General features: G+C 39.1%; 1 protein-coding gene across 3 annotated transcripts; it reads left to right on the top strand.

Annotated features, from left to right (window-relative positions):
- Positions 1–1,235: 1,235 nt before the first annotated feature.
- Positions 1,236–26,533, top strand: MRE11A_1 (Double-strand break repair protein mre11a). 3 transcript variants are annotated; one of them, XM_051209219.1, is made up of 7 exons: positions 1,236–1,487; positions 1,535–1,626; positions 14,635–15,533; positions 16,719–17,105; positions 19,234–19,696; positions 22,726–22,841; positions 25,937–26,533. In XM_051209219.1, exons 3-7 carry the CDS (start codon positions 14,655–14,657, stop codon positions 26,411–26,413), a joined length of 2,322 nt encoding a protein of 773 aa, XP_051074651.1. In that variant the 5' UTR covers positions 1,236–1,487; positions 1,535–1,626; positions 14,635–14,654; the 3' UTR covers positions 26,414–26,533. The 3 variants fall into 3 exon arrangements, with proteins under 3 accessions (XP_051074651.1, XP_051074652.1, XP_051074653.1); XM_051209220.1 differs by lacking the exons at positions 1,535–1,626; positions 14,635–15,533 and having other exon boundaries at positions 25,937–26,529; XM_051209218.1 differs by lacking the exons at positions 1,236–1,487; positions 1,535–1,626 and adding an exon at positions 9,117–9,319 and having other exon boundaries at positions 14,635–17,105; positions 25,937–26,076.
- The last annotated feature ends 77 nt before the right edge of the window (positions 26,534–26,610 follow it).

Below are 26,610 nucleotides of genomic sequence, written 5' to 3'. Positions count from 1 at the left end.
TAAGGTCAGAAGGCCCACGGCATATGTTATTCCCTTTCTAGTATGCTTCTGTGAGTGTCTAATCTTCTCTTCAGTGAATCAGCTGTAGGTGGGGATACCTTTGCTCCGGGTAACTGGTTCCAAAAATTGATGACAGCGTGAAAACCTGTATGCCACATGTATTTTGTTTGTTCATGGCTTTTCTACTCGCCTGCTTTGTCCTCTGAGATGTTTTGACATGGCATGGAGAAACAGAGAAGAAATATTTGGTCCAAATGATTTCTTAGTGTTCTATACATCAAAATCAAGATCACCTCTTAATCTTCTTTATGACAGAGTAATTAAGTCTAGCTTTTCAGGCTGCTCTTTCTATGGTAAACCCCAGAGTTCTGGAATTGCATGGGTAGCTTCCCTCTGTATTCTTCCAGGATATGAATCATCTTTTAGGCGGAATCTTACAACCTAATGGCAGTTTCCAAGTTTGGATCACACTGAGGTTGTGTATACTGCAGTAAACATGCTAGTATCTAACTTAATGAATGTCCGTTTTAAAGCCCATAGTGTTCTACACCGCTTATCTGTAACATCCCGGCAGTGGGCCGTGGTCTTGTGGTCATGAACTACCGTCACAACAAGATATTTGTGATACCGGACCATGGGTACAGGCACTTCCCCTATTCTGTATCCCTAAATTGCACTCTGTTGCGGTGAAACGCATCATCCAATTGAAAATGCCACAGGTATTCGGAGTTTGACAACGCTTTAACCGGTAACATTTATTATGAAACGTACCCACCAAGTGAAATCAAAAGACAGAAGCGAGGAGGTTCAAAGATATATTTGATAAGCTATCAATATATCGAGGATCGTCTGATCTAATCTGGCTAGCGATTGTAGGGGTTGTTTAGCACGTCGTTCCCACTTGTGATCTGGCGTGGATGCATGGCCGAGCGCCTTCAGCCAGGCGAGTCCATTAAAACATGTGGTCAGCATCCAATGTCGAAGAATTACAGAGCTATTTAATTTGTGGATTTATTCACCGCTACAGATCACTCTCTCCTAGTGCGGTAATGTTGACCCCAAGACGTGGCCAGTCAGAAATTTAAACCCAACGAGTTTGTCCTCGGGACGTATCAAGATGTCAGGAATTCGGGATTTCCTGGAAAAAATGCGAATTTCTGACTGATGGTACGTTCACATAATCAACGAAATATAAATTTTGTTCGTTTAAATTAACCACTTGACCTATTCTTAAGGACCAAGGACAGCATCGCACTATGATTTACCAATTTCTTTTCCTCTTTTATTGTTAACATACCTAGGTTCCTGCCTGGAGGATTTGGTGATCCCCTGCTACTAGACACGGAAGCCTGTTAAGCGAAAGCTTCTTCTATTCCGTCCACAACCATTTGAACCATTTGAACTTTACAAACGCGATTATTGAAATGAAGCGTTAGCGCGGACCACAATTATTCGCGTTACTGGCTGTTATACGCGTATTCGCATAGGTTAGACATTTCCTTAGAAGTGTAGTCTTTTTGTGTTGATCTGTCAGGTCTTTCAATCAGCGCCTGTGGTGTTTACGCTCTTTATTTAATATGCTCTTTGCTATGCATTGTGCACAGAGAATTCTGTGTTCTTAACAAGGTTTGTAGTGAAATTGCAAATCTGAGTTTATGTAATCATACTAATAGCTTTCTGACGTTTATATAAATTGTAGAAAAACGAAAAATACTTGCGAAAACTTCGTTTTGATGTGACGTTCTATGAACCCTTGAGTTTAGCTTTCGTTTTAGCCCGTAAGCTAGTCCATAGGTAATAAAAATTCTTTCAATTTATAATGTTACTGGTTTCGGCTTCCAATACTCACATCTATATCAGTTGGTCGCCGTATCATGGGAAATGTCTTAACTTTCTAGTGTAAGTTGTCATCAATTTTTGTTCCCATTAAACATAACACTGACTTAACTATTTAATTACTGTTTCGACAAAGCAGTCGTCAAATACCAAGAAAACACTGTGGCCATTCATTTGTGTGGCATTCATTCTGTCTCATTGTCATGTTAAAACATTTAAATATATGCTGTTGCTGGTTGCTTACATTTCTACAACACCTTAGAAACGAGTTACAAATAAATCCCTACATGTTTTAAAAGTTGCATCAACACTAACATAGAAGTATTTAGACTTTTGACCCCCAAAGTGTACTCCATGAATATAATTTGTGAGTTCTTAGTATCACTTAAACACAGGTAGCTCATATAGACACGAGTAGAAAAATTATCATTAAATTCAGTCCTCTAAACTTCTGATTTTTGGAACACGATCGAAATTTTCACCATTTCCAAAATTCTGTGAGCTACTTAATCGATGAATCTTCTTTTCTGGTAAAACGACTTTGCGTCTCACTTGTGTTACTGCGATTACTGTAATTTATCTATCTCTAAAAGTTATTTTGTTTATTTATTCGAACACATTAACATTGGCACAAGGGGGAACCAAGTATATATGCGCCACACAATAACAATGAGGTTGTGAAGAGATAAAGAATGTAATGTGTGTATAATAACAGGACAAAAAACAGAAATTAGTGTATGAGAGGAATGAAAATAATAATAATATTAATGATAATAATAGTAATAATCGCCGTGCCCGAACACACGATGCCGAACCTTTGCCTTACTAACATGGTGTTGTCACTGGATGTCAGCGATTCTTCAGAGAACGACGACCAAATACGTATAGTTGTCTAACATCTTCAACGCGAAGAGGTTAGGTTTGACAAGCATAGAGCAAAACTGCTCTCACTGGCACGTTGTAGATTCGATCTTTTACAGTAAGATTAACACCACAAAGGCACCATAGATGGCATAGATTGACACAAGCCACTCAGGTTTTCACTATACGTGAACTGGTCTCATCGCTCACGATGTTACTACCACTAACGCAGCTACTCAGATACACGAACTTCTAGACTACTTCTATTCACACAATACTCAGGGTGAGTGCAGGATCAGGGTCCCGCCAGTCTTGTGAACACACTTTGAACTTGTAAGGTGCGAAACACATTTCATACCTATGGACACTGATTACCAACTGATTAAGTGCGGATTGTATGGCTTGGATATCATCATACAACAAGAAAATATCATCCACATACTCAAGGTTTAAACGTCTTTCGCCAGGCAACAGATCCACATCACCACTACCTATGTCCATCAGAGCTGTTTCCAGAATGTCGTCATGGAAAGCAAAGTTGAAGAAGAATGGTGAAATGGAGCAACCCTACCTAACCCCACTGCTTGAATGGAACAATGTAGAGAGGTGGTTGTATGCCCTCACTCCACCTGAGGTGTTTGTATATAGGACTTTCAAGACGTTGATAAGCATCTCAGATACATCCTTCTTCAGTAGATAATCACAGAGAACAGTCCTGTCCAACGAATCAAAGACACCCTAATGTCAAGAAACACTACGATTATTGGCCTTTGATAAGTATGATGGTGTTCTAACATTCGATGGGGGGGGTTGAAGATATGATCAATACATCCTCGACCATAACGAAAATCATTCTGCTTCTTACGAGCCAATCTTTTTCAGGTTTTGAACATTATATAAAGAATCGTGGAAGCTAATAGTTTGGACGCAATCGGAAGTAGACTTATCCTCCGTTAGTTGTTGCAGAAACGACGTCAATACTTTTTAAAAATAGTGACAACTATCGACTCTTTCTGATGTTGCAAAACTCTAAACGCCAAACCTTCTTAAACAACGTTGTTAGTTCCTTAACTAGGAAGTCGCCACAATCTTTTAAAAGGGTCAAAGGTAAGTCATCTTGGCCTGGTGATTTGTGGCGCTTCAAGAATTGAAGTTCCTTGCAGACTTCGGCCTCGTTTGGTAGATCAGTCATCATAGGCCACGGAGGGTAGAATAGTCTGATCGATATTACCAGGGCAGCAGACTAGTTAAACTGCTTCTCGTAAAACTCTGCTCATCGGCCAAGACGTGACCACAAAAACACCTGAGAGTATGAGATGACTTTCCTTGTTTGATCATCGTTCTCTGAAGAATTGCTGACACCCAGTGACAACACCATGTTAGTAAGGCAGAGGTTTGGCATCGTGTGTTCGGGCACGGCGACGATAATTCAGTTGGTGTCACCATCTTGAAACATCGACTTCGGTGGCCTGGATATGTCCTACGAATGTCGTCCCAGAGAATTCCACGTCGTGCACTATATGCCGACGCTGGGACCGGTTGGAAAAAGCAGAGGTGGTCAGCGTATGACATGGTGTCGTGGTATGGAAGGAAGCTATACAGAACTGGCTTCTGTTGGTCCTTCACGACTCCCTGGTTGGGGTCCTAGAGATGGTGAAACACCGACTTGAGACGTTATCAGACATGGTTCAGAATAGAAAGCAGTAGTGATCTTGCTGTAAATTTCTTTTACTTCATAAAAATGAACGTAGCATTTTTAATTGAAAGAATTCTTCATGATTATACTTTTGCCAACTGCACTGTTTCTCCCATTATTATTATTGTTATTATTATTATTATTGTTATTTTCATTTCACTCTCATACACTAATTTCTGTTTTTTTGTCCTGTTATTATACACACATTACATTCTTTATCTCTTCACAACCTCATTGTTATTGTGTGGCGCATATATACTCGGTTCCCCCTTGTGCCAATGTTAATGTGTTCCAATAAATAAAAAAATGCATTCTATAGACCAACTGATTAGAGCAGTTGAAAGTAATCGTTTTTGTTCAGTTAATAAATGATAGATTATATGGTTTAAAATGTTATAAAGAGTTCAGGTTTATTCCTTAACTATTAGTTGCAATGACAGCCAATTATATTCTATCTACCCCGTTTATACTATTTGGATTCGCTCGTTTATGTAGGGCTACAGCTGTTAATCCCTGTTTGTAAGAACTAAAACCTTTCTGGTGGATTATTGTCCCGTTGAAATCAACTGTACGATCTGACTCTGTCGAGTGTAGTGCTGTTGCTGACTTGTTTTCTAGTTTTTCAGGTCATCTGAGGGTCTAGGAGAGTGCTTTAAACAAAGTTTGTGTTCCTTCAACCTCACATTCAATTGTCGTGATGTTTCATCTACATTACAATCATTAAATTTAGTTATTTAAATCCTCCCATTGACATTTTGAACTGCAATTGATCAGTCTCTTATTGGCCTCTATATTGCCTTGAGTCACAAGCATCATAAGCTGAAATGGATGGTGACTAGCAGTGGAATCCAGGACGCGCATTTTGACTTAAGGCAGTATCGAGGCGATCTGCAAAAGATGCACATATACCGTTAAGTCCTAAATGTCGGTCGGAAGACTCAAACAACCAACACAAAATGAATTGAATTTCGCCCCATTGCACAAGCTAGTGGCTATCTGAAATCAGTACCTAAGTAGATAACGCGATGGCGTTTGAAGCAAGTGGTACTGGATCCGAGTCCTGAGGTGAATGTTAGTTCTGGGATGCAGACACATTCAGATGATGAGTCCCAAATAGGATGAAACGGGCGTCCTGGATTCCCCTTCTAGCAACTATACATGCTTAGTCAATAAGTGGGAATTATCTTGAAATATTGTTGAACATTTTTTATTTCAGTTTTTAATTTTTTATCATACTTCTGCACTAAATCAATTTGTTTAATTAAAGAAGCTAGTAGAACTGCAACGGCATAATCGGTTATTTAGTTTTCTTAATTGTTGTTCATTTGAGGACTGCGAATGGATGTAAGATAATAGTAGATTTAGTTTCATAGGGACCTATGGTTTTTTAGATGATAGTCGATAACTTTAATAACCATCTGTCTCAGTATGATGGACACTAGTCCTATTTCTTGCATAATCTAGTACCAACTAATATAGCCCTACAACTCTATAGACATAAATGGAGTGTAAGTCAGTCAGTAACATCATAGAACTTCGTACGTACGTACATCAGTTCGAGTTGCCACACCACATTAGCACAGAGATGCAGTGGTCGATTCAAATCCCGTAGTGGTAGAGGTAGTAAGAGTATAAGCAGTAATCGGGAAGATTAGTGTTTGGAGATGTTATTTAAAGAGTATAATACAGTGAAACAAATTTGGGAAGAGAAAAAAGAGACAAGGAAGAATCAGGAGACTAAAATTTGAGAGAACACAAATAATGGATGCACCTGCGCCATTGCAAACGATTTTGAGCCATGTCATTCAGGGTCTCTAACCATCGGTTGCTATCATCTCGCGGTCCCCAACCAGGTAGTCTACACCTACCAACATGACTCAGTCCACTTGTCAGTGACTTCATGGATTTGTGCCATGTTTTAGTCTGGCCGCCCCTAGCTTTCTTCCAACCTACTCCTATACCACTGAACATCGCACGTCGAGGCAGTCGGTCGTTGGGCATACGTAACAAGTGTCCCAGCCATCTCAACTGATGAAGTTTCACTACGTCATCAATTGATTTTGCCATCCTTACCTAGTACCCGTTTCCTAACAACTGTGTAACTTACTCGATAGTCCCAGGATATACGAGCAATATTTCGAAGACACCTATGATCAAATACTAGTAACCTACAGATATCCTCTACTCTTACCGACCATGTTTCACTGCCATAAAGTAGGATGGGCTCTCAATATCCCAATCAAACGCAAATTCGAGCTCCTGACCTCGTACTCATGCAAATCACTTCTTCAGGGAATAAAACTTGCTGGTTTATACACTTATATTTATTGCAGAATGAAGTTGATCATGTAGACTTCATAATATAGTGACTGTAAGCTGAGATTCAGATCATTGCGTAGGCTTCCTGTCAGCATGCGCTTAAGCTGACTCCGCTCTTCATTATGTTCAAAGCCCGGTGGAATGAGTTTTCGAGCATCTATCAGTGCGGTAGATGCTGCTGAGACCCAGTGTTTCTCCCTAACCTTGTGGTTTACCGTACCTGCAGACATCACTGCTGTTTTCACAGCTTTTTGGAAGTCATTCTACGCTGCCTCGGTGTAGGCATCACTTGCATGGCTGCCTTACGGTTTTTCTAGTTGTTCCTCAAACATACTCTTAGCTTGACTATCATTAAGTAGGCCCCTAAGAGGTTTCCTTGCAGCGTCTTCCTTACGTCCAGTAAGACACAGACAAATACGCGCTCGCACTAGAGAATGATCTGAGTCTAAGCATGTGCTCCAGAATGAGCGACAGTCTTCTATCGAGCCCCTCCATCGGTGGCTGATAGCGATGTGATCTATTTGGGTCCAACGTTGGGACGAATTAGGGGGTCTCCATGTTAAAAGATGTTTTTCCTTATGCCTAATGTTAGTATTTGCAAGGAACAGGTAGTTATCTGAGCATAGCTGCAACAGACGGTCGCCATTATCTGTTCTTTGAGCCACGACGCTATAAGATCCGCCCAGGTGTCTTTCCCTTTCGCTTAGTTTACCTACTTGAGCATTAAAGTCACCAGCCACTATTATTACATCAGAGCGCGTAGCTTCTCGGAGAAGGTCGGAAAGCTTTCTATGAAACTCATCTTTAAGGTCATCTGAGCTGCAGTCAGTGGGAGAATAGGTAGAGACGACGAAGAGGCAACGACGAGTGTCCCTATCTTTCCGAGTCCTTATTGTTCCGTTTAGTCGGACAGCGCACAAACGACTGTCTACTGAAACCCAGTCTAAGAGAGCTAGTTCTGCCCTATAACTCAATGCTATGCCTACGCCAGAGAGGCCACGAGAAGCAGTATCAGGGCTTCCAGATACACGAAGTGTGAATCGAGTTGGTTCTTCATTTTGACATGGTGATGTCAAATGAATGACACTACTCGGATCCTGTATGCGCGTTTCGGAGACGCAGCACACATCGATGGCACGAGATTCTAAAGTCTTAGCTAAGGAAACCTGTTGTCTTATGTGGCACAGTGTTCGGACGTTATGGGCTCCAACATGAAGTTTAGAGCGTGGTTTCAGGAGACCAGGAATAACGTTCCGCGTACTCGAATCGTTTGCCCTAGCGGTGCAAGGTGATAAAGGGATGTGAGAAGGGTTAGTCATGGAGATAAGAGAGGTATTAGGAGATGTAGGAAGCATTTGAATGTGACCAACTTGGTCTCGTGTTCTGTTACGGGTATGAGGGCTGATGTCACTTCCCGGCTGCCCACACCACGGAAGGGTATTTCTTGAGGAACCTGTAAAGGAAGTCGGATTAATGTCGGCCTTAACGGCCTGGGAGCGTGACCCCAGGGCCCAAGGGACAGCTGTTTGAGGCCGGTCGCGCACGGCCTTTTTGTAGGTTTTTGACGTGTTAGCTCCGTTCTTCAAAAGGCCTTACCGCCGGAGACGGAAATCCGTGAGGTAAGGTGAAGTGTGAGATTTTTAAGACCGCATCAGCACAACAAGATGAACACCGGATTCACAGCAGTGGTTAGGTCAAAGGTGGTAATATATAAGAGAAAGATTGCATATAGAGATATAGTACAAGAAGAAAGAATTGGTTCGTAGAAAGAAAGATATGAAATGATTTTAATCTCTTAGTTTAAGGGAAGACAGGGAGTGTATACACCGACGCCATTGTGATCGACTCTGAGCCATGTCACCAAGAGTCTCCAACCATTGGTTACGAAAGTCACGCGGACCCCAACCAAGTAGTCTGCATCTACCAACATGGCTCAGACTAGAAGTTAGTGTCTTCAAGCACTGATGCCACGTTTTGGTTTGGCCGCCCCTAACTTTCTTCCAACCATCTCCAATACCGGATAGCATTGCACGTCGTGGTAGTCAGTGTTCAGGCATACGTAACACGTGGCCCAACCATCTCAGTCGATGAAGATTCATAACCTCATCAACTGATTTACCATCATTTCCTAATACCCTGCGTTTAACCTCACTATTACTTACCCGGTGATCCCAGCAGATGCCAGCAATATTTCTGAGGCATCTGTGGTCAAATACTAATAGCTTACGAGCATCTTCTACTCTTAATGGCCATGTTTCGCTGCCGTAAATTAAAACAGAACGGACTGCCGCGCAGTATACTTACTTACTTACTTACGCCTGTTACTCCCAATGGAGCATAGGCCGCTGACCAGCATTCTCCAACCCACTCTGTCCTGGGCCTTCTTTTCTAGTTCCATCCAATTCTTGTTCATTTTTCTCATGTCTATCTCCATTTCTCGGCGTAATGTGTTCTTTGGTCTTCCTCTTTTTCTTTGACCTTCAGGATTCCATGTGAGGGCTTGTCTTGTGACGCAGTTGGGTGCTTTCCTCAATGTGTGTCCTATCCACTTCCAGCGCTTCTTCCTGATTTCTTCCTCCGCTGGGATATGGTTTGTTCTCTCCCACAGTACGTTGTTGCTAATAGTGTCCGGCCAATGGATCTGAAGTATTTTGCGTAGACAATTGTTGATAAACACCTGTATTTTCTGGATGATGGCTTTTGTAGTTCTCCAGGTTTCTGCCCCATACAGTAGAACTGTCTTGACATTTGTATTGAAAATCCTGACCTTGATGTTGGTTGACAGTTGCTTTGAGTTCCAGATGTTCCTCAGTTGTAAATATACTGCTCTTGCTTTGCCGATCCGCGCCTTCACATCTGCATCAGATCCATCCTGTTCATCAATGATGCTGCCCAAATACGTAAAGGTTTTTACATCTTCCAAATCTTCTCCGTCAATTGTGATTGGATTGGTGCATTCTGTGTTGTATCGGAGAATCCTGCTTTTCCCTTTGTGTATGTTGAGACCTATTGCTGCTGAGGCTGCTGCCACACTGTTTGTCTTCTCCTGCATCTGTTGTTGCGTTTGGGATAGAAGGGCCAGATCGTCTGCGAAGTCTAGATCATCCAACTGCATCTTAGATGTCCATTGTATCCCGCGCTTCCCTTCAGACGTTGACGTCTTTATGATCCAGTCGATCACCAGGAGAAAGAGAAAGGGTGAAAGTAAGCAACCTTGCCTAACACCGGTCTTCACTTTGAACGACTTTGTCAACTGTCCTCCATGCACGATTTTGCAGTGTAATCCATCATATGAGTTCTGTATGATATTGACTATCTTCTGAGGCACGCCGTAGTGTCGAAGAAGTTTCCATAGTGTTGTTCTGTCCACGCTATCAAATGCCTTTTCGTAGTCAATGAAGTTGATGTAGAGTGATGAATTCCATTCAATTGATTGTTTCACAATGATCCGTAGAGTTGCGATTTGGTCTGTACACGATCTATCTTTACGGAATCCTGCCTGTTGGTCACGAAGTTGGGCGTCTACGCAGTCCTTCATCCTGTTTAACAATACCCTGTTGAAGACTTTTCCTGGTATTGAGAGAAGAGTGATGCGCCTGTAGTTATCACACTTGCTGAGATCGCCTTTCTTCGGTATTTTGATCAGAAGTCCTTCTTTCCAGTCTGTTGGTACTTGCTCCTCATCCTAAATTTTGCTGAAGAGAATGTGGAGTATCCTTGCAGTTGCCGCTACGTCTGCTTTTAGTGCCTCTGCTGGGATGTTGTCCGGTCCTGCTGCTTTGCCACTCTTGATTTGTCTGATGGCCATGCTGATTTCTTCAATTGTTGGTGGGCCAACATTGATTGGGAGGTCCGTGGGTGCTGCTTCGATGTTGGGTGGGTTCAGTGGAGCTGGTCGATTCAAGAGTTCTTTGAAGTGTTCTACCCACCTGTTTTGTTGCTCTTCAATGTTGGTGATTACCTTGTCTTCCTTGCTTTTCACTGGTCGTTCTGGTTTGCGGCGATTTCCAGAGAGTTTCTTTGTCGTGTCATACAATCGTCTCATGTTTCCTTCTCTTGCAGCCTTTTCCGCCGTCGTTGCTAAATCTTCCACATATTTACGTTTGTCGGTTCTGATGCTCCTCTTCACTTGTTTGTTTATTTCCGTGTATTCAGCTTGTGCCTTGGCTTTTTCTGCTCTTGTTCGGCTGGTATTGATCGCTGCCTTCTTGTTCCTTCTTTCTTGAATCTTATCCAGTGTATCAACAGTGATCCATTCTTTGTGGTGGTGCTTCTTGTGACCCAGGACCTCATGACATGTTGAAGTGATTGCCTCTTTGATCCCCTTCCAGTTGCTCTCCACAGTAGTTCCTTCTCCATTGAGTAGATCATGAAAGGCCTGGAACTTGTTGCTGAGGTCTATCTTGAATTTGTTGAGTTTGTTAGTATCCTGGAGAAAGGCCGTGTTGAACTTTTGTGATACTGTCCGCCCCGTTGTCCAGTGCTTCTTGAGTTTCAATTTCATCTTGGCGACCAGTAAGTGATGATCTGATGCTATATCAGCTCCTCTCTTGGTTCTCACGTCCTCTATAGTCCTCCTGAACGTTTTGTTGATGCAAATATGGTCGATTTGGTTTTGTGTAGAGTGATCCGGTGAAGTCCATGTGGTTTTGTGTATGCGTTTATGTGGGAATATGGTGCCGCCTATGACCAGCTTATTGAAGGCTCATAGATTTGCAAATCTCTCACCATTTTCGTTTCTTTCTCCAAGTCCGTGTCGTCCCATGATGTCTTCATATCCAGTGTTGTCCGTTCCAACCTTGGCGTTGAAATCTCCCATCAGAATGGTCAGGTCCTTTGTTGGGCACTTCTCGACGATTGACTGCAGCCTATTGTAGAATTGATCTTTAGCGTTTTCATTGTAATCGTTGGTAGGCGCATAGCATTGGATGATGTTCATTGAAATGCCCTCTTTCTTTGTTTTAAACGAGGCTTTGATGATCCTTGGTCCATGAGATTCCCATCCTATAAGTGCATTTTGCGCTTGTTTGGACAGCATCAATGCAACTCCTTGTGTATGTGGTGCATTTTCTTCTTCATGGCCGGAGTATAACAGGAGCTCTCCTGTAGTTAGTCGTTGTTGTCCAACTTGTGTCCAATGTGTTTCACTGATCCCAAGTACCTCTAGGTTGTATCTTCTCATTTCTGCAGCAATCTGGAAGGCTCTTCCGGTGTCCCACATTGTACGAACATTCCATGTACCTAAGTAAATGGTCGCTCTGGTTGTCAGAAGGGGCATCGGCCTCGTAACTTCCGAAGGAATTCGGCTTTCATCATGAGGCGTCATAATTCTTCTAAATGAAGACCTTCTGACTCCCAGGGCAGAGTTTAAAAGGTTTGAATAATTTTTTCTGGTTAGCGTTTTTTTAGCGAGTTAGTTTTCTACGGGATGGGGACGCTAACCCCATGCCCAACCCTCCTCCTTTATCCGGGCTTGGGACCGGCAGTAGCCCCCGGAGGGACTCCAGGCGGAGTTGCCGCGCAGTATACTCGTCCTTTTATTGATAGACGGATATCTTGCCTTCGCCAAAGGTGACACAAGTTGGCAAAAGCCAAGCGAGCTTTTCGAATCCGTGCTGAGATTTCGTCAGACACCAACCCATTAGGGCTGATCAGACTTCCAGGATAAGTGAAGTTGTCGACGCGTTCGACTACTTCACTCCCTATCCTTAGTTTAGGTGTTGACGCAGACCAATCCTGAAGCAACAACTTGCATTTCGAGGGAGAGAAGCGCATTCCAAACATTCTGGCATTGTTGCTCAGTGCTACTAGAAGACTCTGCATTTTGTCAGCGTCTTCACCAAACAGGACTATGTCATCTGCGTATTCTAAATCGATAAGTGGACCTCCTGGATGGAGATCAATACCCGAGAACTCAGTCGACGAGAAAGTTATTTCCATCAGTAGATCTATGATGAAGTCTTTTCGTGGAAGGTCTTTAATGTGTTAGCTCCGTTCTTCAAAGGGCCTTACCGCCGGAGAAGGAAATCCGTGAGGTAAGGTGAGGTGTGACATTTTTAGGGTCGACCTTTTCTAACCCCACCCCTCCTTGTGGGAAGGCAGCATCGCTATCATCTTGGTTGTCCGAGGGAAACACCTTACTGCTGTCACACCCCTCTACAGTCAGCAGTACGACTTCGTCCTCAGACCCTGAGTTGCTGCTTTTAGTCTTACCGTTCTCCAATCGACCTGCCCGGCATGGTAGAACCTACAGGAACATATGTTCCAGCCAATATAGCTCGGTTGGGTCATCACGATAGGCAAGCCCGACCACCGCGTCAAGGTAGCAGCTACGGTCGGGAAATGGAATGGAATGTAAAGCTGCTGAATATTAAGTTTACATTGCTATCTATTTCATACAGTTATAAAGTACATTTGCTTGAGATGGTGAATTTATTTTCTACATTGTTTGGTGTCTTGTATAAACATGAAACTGTGACAATAATACTTAATCCACACACTAGCAACCCCTAGAATATAAGTCCTTATGTTTGGGGAAACTGAACTCTGAAGCTCAGCTTATAGTCACTATATTATGAAGTCTACATGATCAACTTCATTCTGCAATAAATATAAGTGTATAAACCAGCAAGTTTTATTCCCTGAAGAAGTGATTTGCATGAGTACGAGGTCAGGAGCTCGAATTTGCGTTTGATTGGGATATTGAGAGCCCATCCTACTTTATGGCAGTGAAACATGGTCGGTAAGAGTAGAGGATATCTGTAGGTTACTAGTATTTGATCATAGGTGTCTTCGAAATATTGCTCGTATATCCTGGGACTATCGAGTAAGTTACACAGTTGTTAGGAAACGGGTACTAGGTAAGGATGGCAAAATCAATTGATGACGTAGTGAAACTTCATCAGTTGAGATGGCTGGGACACTTGTTACGTATGCCCAACGACCGACTGCCTCGACGTGCGATGTTCAGTGGTATAGGAGTAGGTTGGAAGAAAGCTAGGGGCGGCCAGACTAAAACATGGCACAAATCCATGAAGTCACTGACAAGTGGACTGAGTCATGTTGGTAGGTGTAGACTACCTGGTTGGGGACCGCGAGATGATAGCAACCGATGGTTAGAGACCCTGAATGACATGGCTCAAAATCGTTTGCAATGGCGCAGGTGCATCCATTATTTGTGTTCTCTCAAATTTTAGTCTCCTGATTCTTCCTTGTCTCTTTTTTCTCTTCCCAAATTTGTTTCACTGTATTATACTCTTTAAATAACATCTCCAAACACTAATCTTCCCGATTACTGCTTATACTCTTACTACCTCTACCACTACGGGATTTGAATCGACCACTGCATCTCTGTGCTAATGTGGTGTGGCAACTCGAACTGATGTACGTACGTACGAAGTTCTATGATGTTACTGACTGACTTACACTCCATTTATGTCTATAGAGTTGTAGGGCTATATTAGTTGGTACTAGATTATGCAAGAAATAGGACTAGTGTCCATCATACTGAGACAGATGGTTATTAAAGTTATCGACTATCATCTAAAAAACCATAGGTCCCTATGTTGGTCTCTGTAGTTATACAAACCTGTGGTTGTTGGATTCTGTCAAATAACTGAACCAGATCACTTTTCATTCTTCATTGAATTGCCTTTAGTTCCCTGGTAATTTCGTGTTCTCGTTGTAGGTTGTTCTCACAATTCTCTTCTTTCCGTTGGTTTTTATTACTGTTGGGAAGTTATACAATTCAATATTATACATTGTTCTGTTAAATGTACGTTTTCATGTTCCCGACACTAAGCATCATTACATCACATTAAAAAACGATAATAATGAATGTTTTGGTCACTTAATAATAAATATGTATGATTTGTTTTTTAGCCAATGGATTTGATTTATATCTATCACAATTTTTCTTTCAGATTTTAACTTGATCATATAAATGCCAAATGCTGATAGTAATGAAAATGTACTCCGTGTGCTTGTGTCTACAGATAATCATGTGGGGTATGCTGAAAAAGATGGTTTAAGGGGTCAAGACTCTTTTCGAACTTTTGAGGAGATTCTAAGTCTTGCTGTTTCACATAATGTGGATTTTATCTTGTTTGCCGGTGACATTTTTCATGAAAGTCGACCTTCTATGCGGTCTTTACATGAAGTAATGCGTTTACTTCGTATGTATTGTTTGGGAAGTAAACCAGTTCAATTTGAATTTCTTAGTGAAGCCAAGACTATATTTGCTAATACAGCATTTCATACTGCGAATTATTTAGATGGTAATCTGAATGTTGGGATCCCCGTGTTTACCATTCATGGAAATCATGATGACCCTTCAGGTCCTGGTGGCTTATGTGCAGCTGATTTACTGCATACTGCTGGTTTGATAAATCTTTTTGGAAAGTTCTCTTCGGTAGAACGGATCGATTTGACTCCCGTTCTACTACGCAAGGGAAACACTCGTGTGGCTTTGTATGGTCTTGGATCTGTTCGAGAAGAGAGGCTTCATCGGTTGTTTTTAAATAATAATGTCACTTTTTACCGTCCTACTGAGTGTGTAGATGACTGGTTTTCAATTTGTACAGTTCACCAAAATCGTGTTCATCACGGCCCTACAAGTTATCTGCCTGAAAACTTTCTCCCAGATTTCCTTGATCTCGTTATTTGGGGCCATGAACATGAATGTCGTGTAGAACCAGAATGGAACTCTTCTAAAAACTTTTATGTTGTTCAGCCAGGGAGTTCTGTAGCTACTGCTCTATCTGAAGGTGAGGCACAAAATAAAGCTGTTGCATTATTGGAAATTAGAGAAAAAGAGTTTAAGGTTGGTTCTGATTTTCACACAAATTGGATATCTTTATTTTCTTTTGAACTATCCGCTATTTCTTGAATTAGGCCAAATGATCCGTTCTAAGGATGATTTATGTTACGTGCTATTTCCAGATTTTATCATTTCTCTTCCTAATTGTTTGCGTATTTACGCTCGTTTGACTTCATAATTTTTTTCTATTTGGGATAAAGTGGTTGATATTTTGGTCGAAATTTTTATTTCTAAAACAATGCATTTTAAAACTCCTTATGTTGTATTAGCATTGAAAGTTGTTATTTTGCAAACAGTTTTTAAAAATTACAATTATCTGTACAATCAATCGTATTTTATTATGAGCCAGTTACTCATCAGTCTGCTAATCAACCTCATTATAACTTCATTTGTTTTTCAGCTTTATTTGATCATTTTACACCGACAGTAAGGACAAATAAAAAAGTTGCCCAAATTATTATACGCAGTTAGGGATATCCTTATTCGAATAGGAAGATATAAATGAATCCCGAAATAATGGCTGTTAGATGTCTTGGCACTTTTTTGTTATTAAGTCAAAATGAATTGCTTAACTCTTTCTACTTGTATCAAGGTAAATAGTTCAAATACAAGTGTGAATGTATCCAGATCAATAAATTATTCCCACCACATAGGGAAATCGATGTATGCCGAAAGTCGATATAATAGTTTTCTATTTTATTACTGAATAGATAGATCGGAATTCCTTACTTTCAGTTTTTTCCTCTCATCCCATCCTTCGTTATCTTGCTAGATTTTGATTTGGGTAATAAAACTCATTACTTCCTCTAGAAACAATTCCAATATTTTCATATCCCTTATCCAAAAACTGAAGTATTTTTCTGATACTATACAGTATGGTAACAGGTGAAGTTGAATTTTATTTGGTTTAAATGGTTTTCCGTTTATTCCATCATAACAAATCGCCTCCATAAAAGTATGAGTTTCTTGATTAAAAATTTTCTGGAAATCAAGAATTGGTACGTTTTATTACTTTTCACCATATTAATCAATGGATGAAAATTTTCGATAGATAGATATATGCTTAGTAAATTAAGCATTTGCATATAGCCAAAAATAATAATAAATCACCGTATTAATTTGCCACAGATGAAGTACATATCATAGTTTTGTTATTTTTCTATAGCTGTGTATCTCTTTTACTTCTAGGTTACACGTCTACCTTTACGTACTGTCAGACCATTTTTATTTAAGGATCTAATTTTACAGGATTATGCGCCAAAACTAGATCCAAATGCATTCGATATTGTCAAGCGAATCGAGTCAATATGTGACAAACTTATTGAATCAGAAATAAGCAAGGCTGTAACTTGTTCATCTGAAGCTTTAGCAAGTGAACTGAACGTTGATGCGAGTAAATCAACCAGTGCTACAGAATATGAATGTCACGAAAATATCAAGATAACATCAACTCAACGACTACTTCCCCCAGTTGAACCACTTATACGTTTACGCGTAGACTTAAGCGGTGGATTCGAATCATTCAGTGGACTTAGATTTGGTCAAAAATTTGTCGGTCGTGTGGCCAATCCGAAAGTAAGAATTCGGTATTTGATAGTCTCACACTTTAAGCTTTAAAGTTGATGGCATTTTTTTCATGAAAGCCTATCCACAAGTTAATTTAATTCTACAAATATGTCTTAGCCTTTTGACAGTTGATTTGGTACCGTGATATATTTTCGCTTAGTGCGTTTTACTTTATATTATCAAGTGAAAATATTTTATTCTGTAGAATATCACATAAACATAACTGACGATGATTGTATATACCAGGATGTTTAAGATTCGTTTCTCCCTCTCTAAATGCGAATCGTTGCTTCAGGATTGGCCTGCGTCAACACCTAAACTAAGGATAGGGAGTGAAGTTGTCGAACACGTCGACGACTTCACTTAGCTTAGAAGTCAGATCAACCCTAATGGTTGGTGTCTGACGAAATCTTAGCACGGATTCGAAAAGCTCGTTTGGCTTTCGCCAACTTACGTCACCTATGGCGAAGGCGAGATATCCGTCTATCAATAAAAAGACGAGTATACTGCGCGGCAGTCCGTTCTGTTTTAATTTACGGCAGCGAAACGTGGCCATTAAGAGTAGAAGATGCTCGTAAGCTACTAGTATTTGACCACAGATGCCTTAGAAATATTGCTGGCATCTGCTGGGATCACCGGGTAAGTAATAGTGAGGTTAGACGCAGGGTATTGGGGAATGATGGTAAATCAGTTGATGAGGTTGTGAATCTTCATCGACTGAGATGGTTGGGCCACGTGTTACGTATGCCCGAACACCGATTACCACGACACGCAATGCTGACTAGTGTTGGGGATGGTTGGAAAAAAGTAAGGGGCGGCCAAACCAAAACGTGGCATCGGTCCTTGAAGTCCCTGACTTCTAGTCTTTCCTGGTCCTACGTTGTAGACTGACTGACAATTATAGTATAACCTAATGCATATTTTGAGTTCTCAGTCCATAATGTTCTCTATATAAAGTCTTCGAACAAAGAACATGTCTGTCTACTTCCGATTTTAGATTTTCTCAAGGTTGAGAAATAACTAACAATTTTATTATAGTACTTGTGCGGAAAAAGGGAGGTATACATTTTATTAATCATAAAACTTAATATTTTAGTCAGCTAAAATGAAAATACCACAGTTTTCCAATAAAAATCATATTAGTTTTTTGCGCTATCTTATCCACATTATAAACTTGGTTGCAGTCTAACACAAAAGTGTTAAACTAAAGTTTCCGAGAAAAACAAGAGGTTTGACTATCCAAAGGTCAACGTGTCTGTCTCAGTAATGTGAATGTTTAATGAATCAGGTGACCGAGTCAAATTCTCATAGGTGTGTAAATTTTTCTAAATAAATTGCTAGATAAGACTTGCTGTACAAGTCGGTAAGAATGAAACTTGTTATAATCATCGTGTTACTACTATCTGCATTCAATCGTTGTTAAAACTTTTTCTCTAAGATTTTTTACTCTAAATTTTGATGGATATTGGGCTTCTATATCATATATAAACTTCAACTTGTCAAGCTATTTAGTAAACCAACTTCCATTTATGAACATAACTACCAGGGTAGTTATTGCTATACTATCCTTAGTTGTGTAAATTGTCTCACTTATTATCTGAGTTGAATACATCTTATGCCTTTGAGATACACATGCGTAGATTATAAGACAGAATGTGATCAAATACAAACCAAACACATTAATTCTTCATAAATTTCATTAGTCAAATTTTGTTACTGTTAACATCCATTGAACTGAACAGTATCTCTCCGAGAGCAGTGTAAAATTAATTTATTTGAAAGTGTTGGTAAGTGATTGACAGTTACATCGAGTTGTTTGACAATAATGTGATAAATGACTAAATTAATTTAAATATTAATGCTGTGAAAATCAACAAAGCACAAAAAAATATCAATAAAAAAAGCAGCAACATAATACGATTTTACTGCTTCTGTTTGAAGACAGATTAAATCTATGTCAGTCACTTTATACATACACTAATCTAAATTTAAGAGCGTTTGCTTAAGTTAGATTGCTATAAGCGCTTCTGATACAACAGTTCTTGAGAAGAATGTTTGCTAGGTCAATAGTAGTTAAAATATACCTGAAAATGACGTTTGAGTAAACTCTACTTTTCATTTTCTAATAATTGTAAAGGACTTAATTGTTTTTAATCGAAATCGTGAAAAATTGGCTGCTGCGCAAGCAAATCGCGCTTTAAAATCTGGTTTACAGAACAGTACGATGTGTAGTGATCCAGATGAAATGGAAGTTGAAAGTAAAAAAGTTGGATTAAATTCTGCTGAAGTTGAAGAGCTTGTACGTCATTATCTTCTACAAATGGTTGAGAGTAAAGGACAAAAACCGTCAGAAGAGTTAACTTGTGGATTGAGCTTATTCACTACACGTGAACTGGAACGTGGACTCAGACGATATGTAGATCGGGGTATTTCTGATGCTATAAATCATATCTCATCATCTGTTTTGAACAAAGCTATTCGACATCTTAGATTGCGTAAAGCTCCAGAAGAACGTATTATCACTGATATTTTAACCTTTTGCTGTACTCGAAGCGCTAATTCTACACAAAATGAGGACAGTGATAAAGAAGAAAATGAAGGTCAGTTTGTCGAATTGGTTCAGGAATATAATCACCATGTATCATGTTTGTTAATTTTTTATAACTAATTGATTTTATGTGATTTCTATTTCATCATTTTGTGCAAAATTCTAACCAAGTTAAACATCGGAAATCTCGATAAATTCCAAGGCCAACAAATAGTTCAACGGTTGCTGGATTATTAATTATGTCTCTATCAGTCAGTCAAGCATCTACAACATAGGACCAGGCATATATATGCGGTTCTTTTTTCATAAAGCTTATTTCCATAGTAAATAACTGGGGAAATATGTTGGAATTTCATAGGTTTCTGTAATGCTTATTTTCCTTGGTTTCTTTGTAGTCAAGTACAATTGAATGCTTCGTACCACACACATTGCTTTTGGGAGTTGACAATACCATCTGAATACAGTAGGTTAAATAAAGTTCGAACATGTAATGTAGTAGTTGAAAACCAAGTGACTGAACGAATAATTTACTACTCCTATTTTCCCCAATTGCTTAAACTCTAAGATCAAAGTTCCTTAAGTGTATATTAATTTAATGAAATTATCATGGACTAAAACATTCATACTTTCATAACGCACAAAACAAGCTATTTTAAAATACTATTTATCACATCACTGAAAGAAAGTCATATTAATGAGCGTGAAAGGAAAATAGTGTATTTGCAGTATTTCATTATAACAGATATTTTTCCAATTTTGTCAAGAAATTCCCACTGAATATTGATCTTCAGATAAATTAACAAAAACTGATACTTTTGTCTGTAAATATAATACTAGAAATTAATAGCCGATTACTCAAATAGACCAGCAAAAAAATTAGTAGAAGCAGTTCTATTTATATTGTAGAACTGTGTATATCAAATAATAAACATGGCGTGGATTCGATACTGAATTCCATAGATTTAGAGAAGAGAAATGTAGTTTCAGATTTGGTAAAACTTCGTTCTTTTTTTCAAACTTAGAATCACGTTTTACATGTACGGGATATGTCCTAGTAATAATAAATAAAAGAATTCACAGGAATATCAGGCTTAAAAAGTAGGAGATATGTAGACGGTGAAACGTGAGGGATCATCGAGATTAGTTTAGTTTATTGAGGGTTCTCTACATGAGATTTACGTCAGTTAGGGTACTATTGAAACCCAGGTTCATTGTACATAAATATTTCACCAATGCATACTTATAGCTCTGTAAAGGACAGAAGTCCGGATGTTTACTTGTGTAAGAGTAATTTGAAAGAAAGCTAGAAGCGGCCATACCAAAACGTGACATCAGTTCATAAAGTCATGGATTAGCGTTTGACCCGTATAGCTGTGTGCAGAACGTTTTTGTTACCTTGACGTGATGGTCGGGCTTGCTTATCGTGATGAACCAGTCGGACTACACTGGCCGGAACAATCGTTCCTCAAGGTTCGATGGCGAAGTCGTACCGCTGACCGTACAGAGGTGTGACGACAGTAAGGTGTTTCCCTCAGACAGCCGGCATAACATGGATGCTGCCTTCCCACGAAGGAAGGGTGAGATTAGAAAAGGTCGATCTTAAAAATACACACCTCACCTTATCCCACGGATATCCATGTCCGGCAGTAAGGTCTCAACAAGTACAGGGCTAACGCAAAAATTACCCACCAAAAGGTCGTGTGTGACCGGCCTCAAGCAGTTATCCCTTGGGCACTGCGGTTACGCTCTCAGGTCACTAAGACCAACTCTAACCCAATTTTTCTTCAGGTACCTCCATAAGAATCCTTCCATGGTGTGGGCAACCGAAAGGTGAGAACCGCTCCCAAACCTTTAACAGCAATCAATACCATAAAATAATGTTTCTTATAGACATCAGTTGACTAATTCGGTTGATTAAAATTTACTTAGACTAAGGCAACTATTAGTTGTGCAAAGATACTTATACAGTATATTGAGGTCAGGTATATTTCAATTCTTAAATGAGTAGAAAACGTATTCGTCATGTGATTGCGTCTCCTGAGCTATATCTTTTAATTCCAAAGCTTTCATCATTCTAGATAGTATAATCGCTAATTTGAAGTGGGCTTTTGGAACTCCATTACAAATTTTAAATACATATTTGTATGACTGAATATGATTGATTCTGTTTAAATGATTTGATATATTCACGTTCATCGTTTGTTTTAGTTAACTAGTTTCTGTCTATGTAATTAATTGATCTTTTTTATGATTGGGTAGTATATTGTCTCTACGTCGTTTAGTTTTTCGGTTATCAACTAACTACAATATCAAGCCCTTGAAAGTTCCTTATCACGCCTTATCTCATCGACAATTAATCTATGTATAAATGATTCCATTGATATTTAGCCAGTCTGGCAATCAAAATAAAAACATATTGAAGCACAGATTCTTCGGATTGCGTCTCTGTATCTTGTTAGAGGCATTCTTCATTTCTGAGTGCTATATTCGAGATATTGGGATATCAACCTGGTAGTGGTGGACGGAACGTAAACCAACAATGTAATAACAGGACGAAGCTAAGCCATTCATCTGCACCCCAGCCCTGCTAACTCGAGGAAAAAGACCAGAGTTAGCAGGGAAAATATATAATTCCACAAAAAACTCGGAAGAACAGATCACTAGTACTTAGCTCATATGAGTTATGTCTCTGAAGAGCGTCACAAAGTAGCATACTAAAAAAGAGAATGGTCTAGTGACATTTAAAGTTCTACCAGGTGAGAAACAAACTGAAAGTAGTAGGCGCTTTTGGTACGAAAGTGAAAAATTCAAATCTCCACAATTAAATTGCAAAAAACAATAAGTCGACATAGTGATTCCCAAGGATCTAGCATTCCTAATACTGAGTAGTTAAGACATTGAAATTTTGGGAAGCTGTAATGTCAAAGGGTATTTCGATTATGTTTAAAGAAAAAACCAGTGGCTATCGGTGAATGTTTTGCAATGCCTTTTTAGTTTGTGATCGTATGTTATTGGTCATTTCTGTATGTAGGCCATCTGAATTCAAACATATATTGGTGTTTTTCAAAATATATATTTCAGATAAGTATAGCCCTATAAAGCCATCCAGTAATCCAAAAGTCGAAACTTTAGCAAATACTAAATCAACGGGCTTACAGGAATTAGAGTGGAGTCTCGAGGAAGATGAAGCTGAACAAGTAAGTTACGTGACTCACTTTTATATGTTGCTGATTTTGGATATTGAGGCATGAGAAGCTCAGTGGGAATAATATAACATGTAAGGAGTAGCAAAAATAAAAGGGAAATCTCATAAAATTCATCTAAAACTTCAGTTTTTTCTCAAACAATTCGCATCGATAACTTCACAAAATGGTCATTACACAGCAGTTGATTCTTAGGTGTTAAATGCTTATTGAAGCCTATCAATCAGCAAATCACAGGTTCGTCACTAGTTCAAGCTACAAAACAATCGTATGTTAAATTAAATTTGAAGTGCTTAAAAGCAGTTTTGTTAGTGATTGTGTTGTCAATGAATTCATATCTACGGCTTTATAATTATAAAGTCACTGTTATACCTTGATTTAAACGTTTTTACACTTATGAAATAGAATTAGTTTCCAATCATGTAATGGTCGTTTCCCAACCAATTTGATTGCTAGTGAATGCAACTTAGTGGTCATGATGAAGTTAACGGACCAATCTGTAAAGTATATTGATTTTTTAGGTACTAGTGTTTTGTAATAGACTAGTCGACCCTCAGTTAGTTAGTAAAGACTAGGTCACTCAGTCGTAAGAAGCATGAACCCTGGGACATGTACATTGCTTCGGGTTGACACAGAACACCAGCCTAGCGGCATGAAACTACCAAGACATATCCAAGAGTATTAGAAGTAGTAAAAGCATTAATAGTAGAAGAGAAGATTGGGCATAAACAATAAAATCCGAGAAAAAAGGTGAGTTTCAGCCTACTCCTACAACAAAAATCATCGTTGTGGTGGTGAAGTGTCATTCTACAAAAATCTAGGCTCTAGAAATGGTTGAATATACTCAAACTACTTATTGTCATTAAGTAGGCCGTCACACTAAAGAACAAAGTGGTTTAGAAGTGCAAAACAGGTTAATTTGTCACATCTTCGAGTTGTAGGTATTCTTAATACATAAACGTGATTTGGTTTTTATTGTTCTTTATAACCATCTTTGTGAAAGCTATTTTTAAAAATGTGCAAATTATTATTGAACATGAACTGAAGATATTAAACGGGGATAATGATTTTCAGATTAACAAGAGACAATTTGAGTGGGAAACTAGGTAATATCTGTTCCCAGTGGCTTAGTTCCATTGTCTGCACCTCATAAAGACTGGTTTAATCCTTCTATTATGTTTATTATAGTTTTCTATCCTTACATATATATAATACTCTTGTGAATAATATTACACTGGCAAAAGATGTTGCTTGTAAGTTAAAATCAATATCCTACACAGATAATAAATTTCATATACGGTGAAATATTTATGTTCTCTCTGATTTTTGAGTAGTCGCAATTCATGAACTGTTGTTATTTTTTGGTTTAACCGCTCCTAACGCTTTCCATTCCACTTCACCCGTCAAGCTACGCGGTGTTAGGCATATGTAACTCCTGTCTCAACCACCGCAGTTGATGGAGATTTACTAGCTCATCAATCGACTTTCCATCCTTACCTATGACTTCCTAATCCATGGATTGTTCCCAGGTGGTCAAAAAGTACACGAGCATTAATTCGAAGATGCCTATGATCGAATAATAATAGCCTACGAATATCCTTTATTATTAGTCTTCATGTTTCACATCCATAAACTCGTCCTTTGGTTGGCAAACGAATATCTCACCTACGCCACAATTTGGTAAAAGCCAATCGGACTTTCTGAATCTACTGAAATTTCGCCAGACACCAGGCCATGAGAACTGATGATACTCTCAAGTGAGATGGCCGGTACGTTGAAATACTTCACTCCCTATCATTAATTCCGACCCCAACGCAAACCAATCCTGAAGCAGAATTTCGCTTTTGAAGGGAGAGGACTGCATCCCAAACATGCTTGGATCAGAAGACTACATTCTGTCAGCATCTTCACCAAACAGAAAACATATTATCTGCGTATTCTAATTCAACAAATGGATCTCCTGATAGAATAATCCCTGAAGTCGGACGAGGAATAATAGGAATTTAAGTCCGACGAAAACGGTACTATCTCTTAAAGCATGTATACGGGGAAGTTAAGTAAGACAACACTGACGAACATCATTCGAAGTAACCATATCTGATGGCAGTTCGCTGTAAGCCCTGATTTGAGCATTAGTGTTTGAGTAAAGGTCCCGCACAAGGTTAATGCACCTCTTCGGCACGCATTTCAATGACAGACTGCTACAGAACCTCGCAGTCAACTAAGTCGAGCGCCGCCTTAATTTCAAGGATTAAAACTACTGTCGGTCGTCGAAAAGTATATCTATGTTGCAGAACCTGCCGGAATGTGAACATTTGGTCTATAGAGACCGCATCCAGGGTCGAAATCAGGCTGGTGAAGAGAATGCAAACGAACTTAACACTAACATCTGAAAAGAGGCAATAAAAATGTGTTCTTCCATAATTTTAAGATTTTCAGGAATATGAGGCATCTTTTGCGAGCAAGAAAACTTAACAGATTTATGGATCTGTTTTTCGATCAGATCTTCATTAAAACACAAAAGTGTAGGTTTTAACAAAAATATATACGCGTAAATGTCAGCTTGATTAGATTACTTTATTCGTGCACTTATTACTTGCGTCAGTACTTTGTAACTGGCTACAAGTAGAATACGCTTGTTTGTAAAGTGTCAAACGTATCAGCTAAATACATAATAGCGTTTCGATGAAGATAAAAGGAAGTTACACAAAATTGTAGCCTTATCATTTACGCTAATCTAGTAATCCCGTTATTACGCCACAATACTTATTCACTGTTTTACAAGTTGATAATAAGTTCACTGAAAAGAAATACTTTCGCTGAATGTCATATTTTTATTCTGATGGGAATGTAATTAATTAATAATTAGATAGTAAAGTAACCTAGGTAACACGACTCGTGTTGCTTTGTAAAACACTATAAACGAACGAAGATTAGTAAAATATGATCCGATTCAATCTGAAATTTCCTATGGATTAAATAAACACTAACATTATACTATCACTAAGTATAATTACTACACTAATGTTCAGTTAATTTGCTTTTTCTAATACATAAAACTAGTATCCTACCTACACTTCTGATTCCAGATACCAAAATACAGTAATCTAACCCCAGAAAAAGTCCGAGTGAACAAAGTCAGTGGTAAAGCAATATTGCAAACAAAACAAGCAACCAATAAAAAGTCTGTGCCGAGCTGTCAACTTATACTACAAACGAAAGATGATTTTGGATTTGATTCTGACCAGGACGAGGCGACAACACTAGCGGATATGGTTGAAGAAGTTTCCACCGACGACGACATAAGTTCTTCATTAAATGAAGGTAAATCTTCTAAGCAAAATTATGTAGGAAAAAGCCCAGTCAATCCACTGAATGAAGCATTACCAAAAACTAAGCGAAGTGGGCGCGGACGTGGCGTACGGACTGATACAGCTTCTAGTGGTTCAACTAGAGGCAGAGGAAATAATCGTAGAGTTGGTTCCAAGTCAGGATCACAACAGATAAATAATGATGATGATCGCCTTGATTTCGATTTTCGTCGAAAGCGTAGGAAAGTTGAATGAGACTTAATTTATATAGTTTACTTTCGAATTTCTCATTAATTATATCCCTTTATTTTTGTTTTTACAATATGACTGATTATTTTTTCTATCAGTATTTATAAAGAGATTTTTGTGGACTTGAATTTCTTCATTTGTATCTTATGAAAATAGGTTAGTAATGCAATCAAGGGCTTATAACTAGTTTCATTATTACTACA

Source organism: Schistosoma haematobium, chromosome 1 (assembly GCF_000699445.3).
Source record: "Schistosoma haematobium chromosome 1, whole genome shotgun sequence".
NCBI classification, from domain to species: Eukaryota; Metazoa; Platyhelminthes; class Trematoda; order Strigeidida; family Schistosomatidae; genus Schistosoma; species Schistosoma haematobium.
Note: the sequence above shows the minus strand (reverse complement) of the source record. Positions and strands in the feature narration are given on the sequence as shown.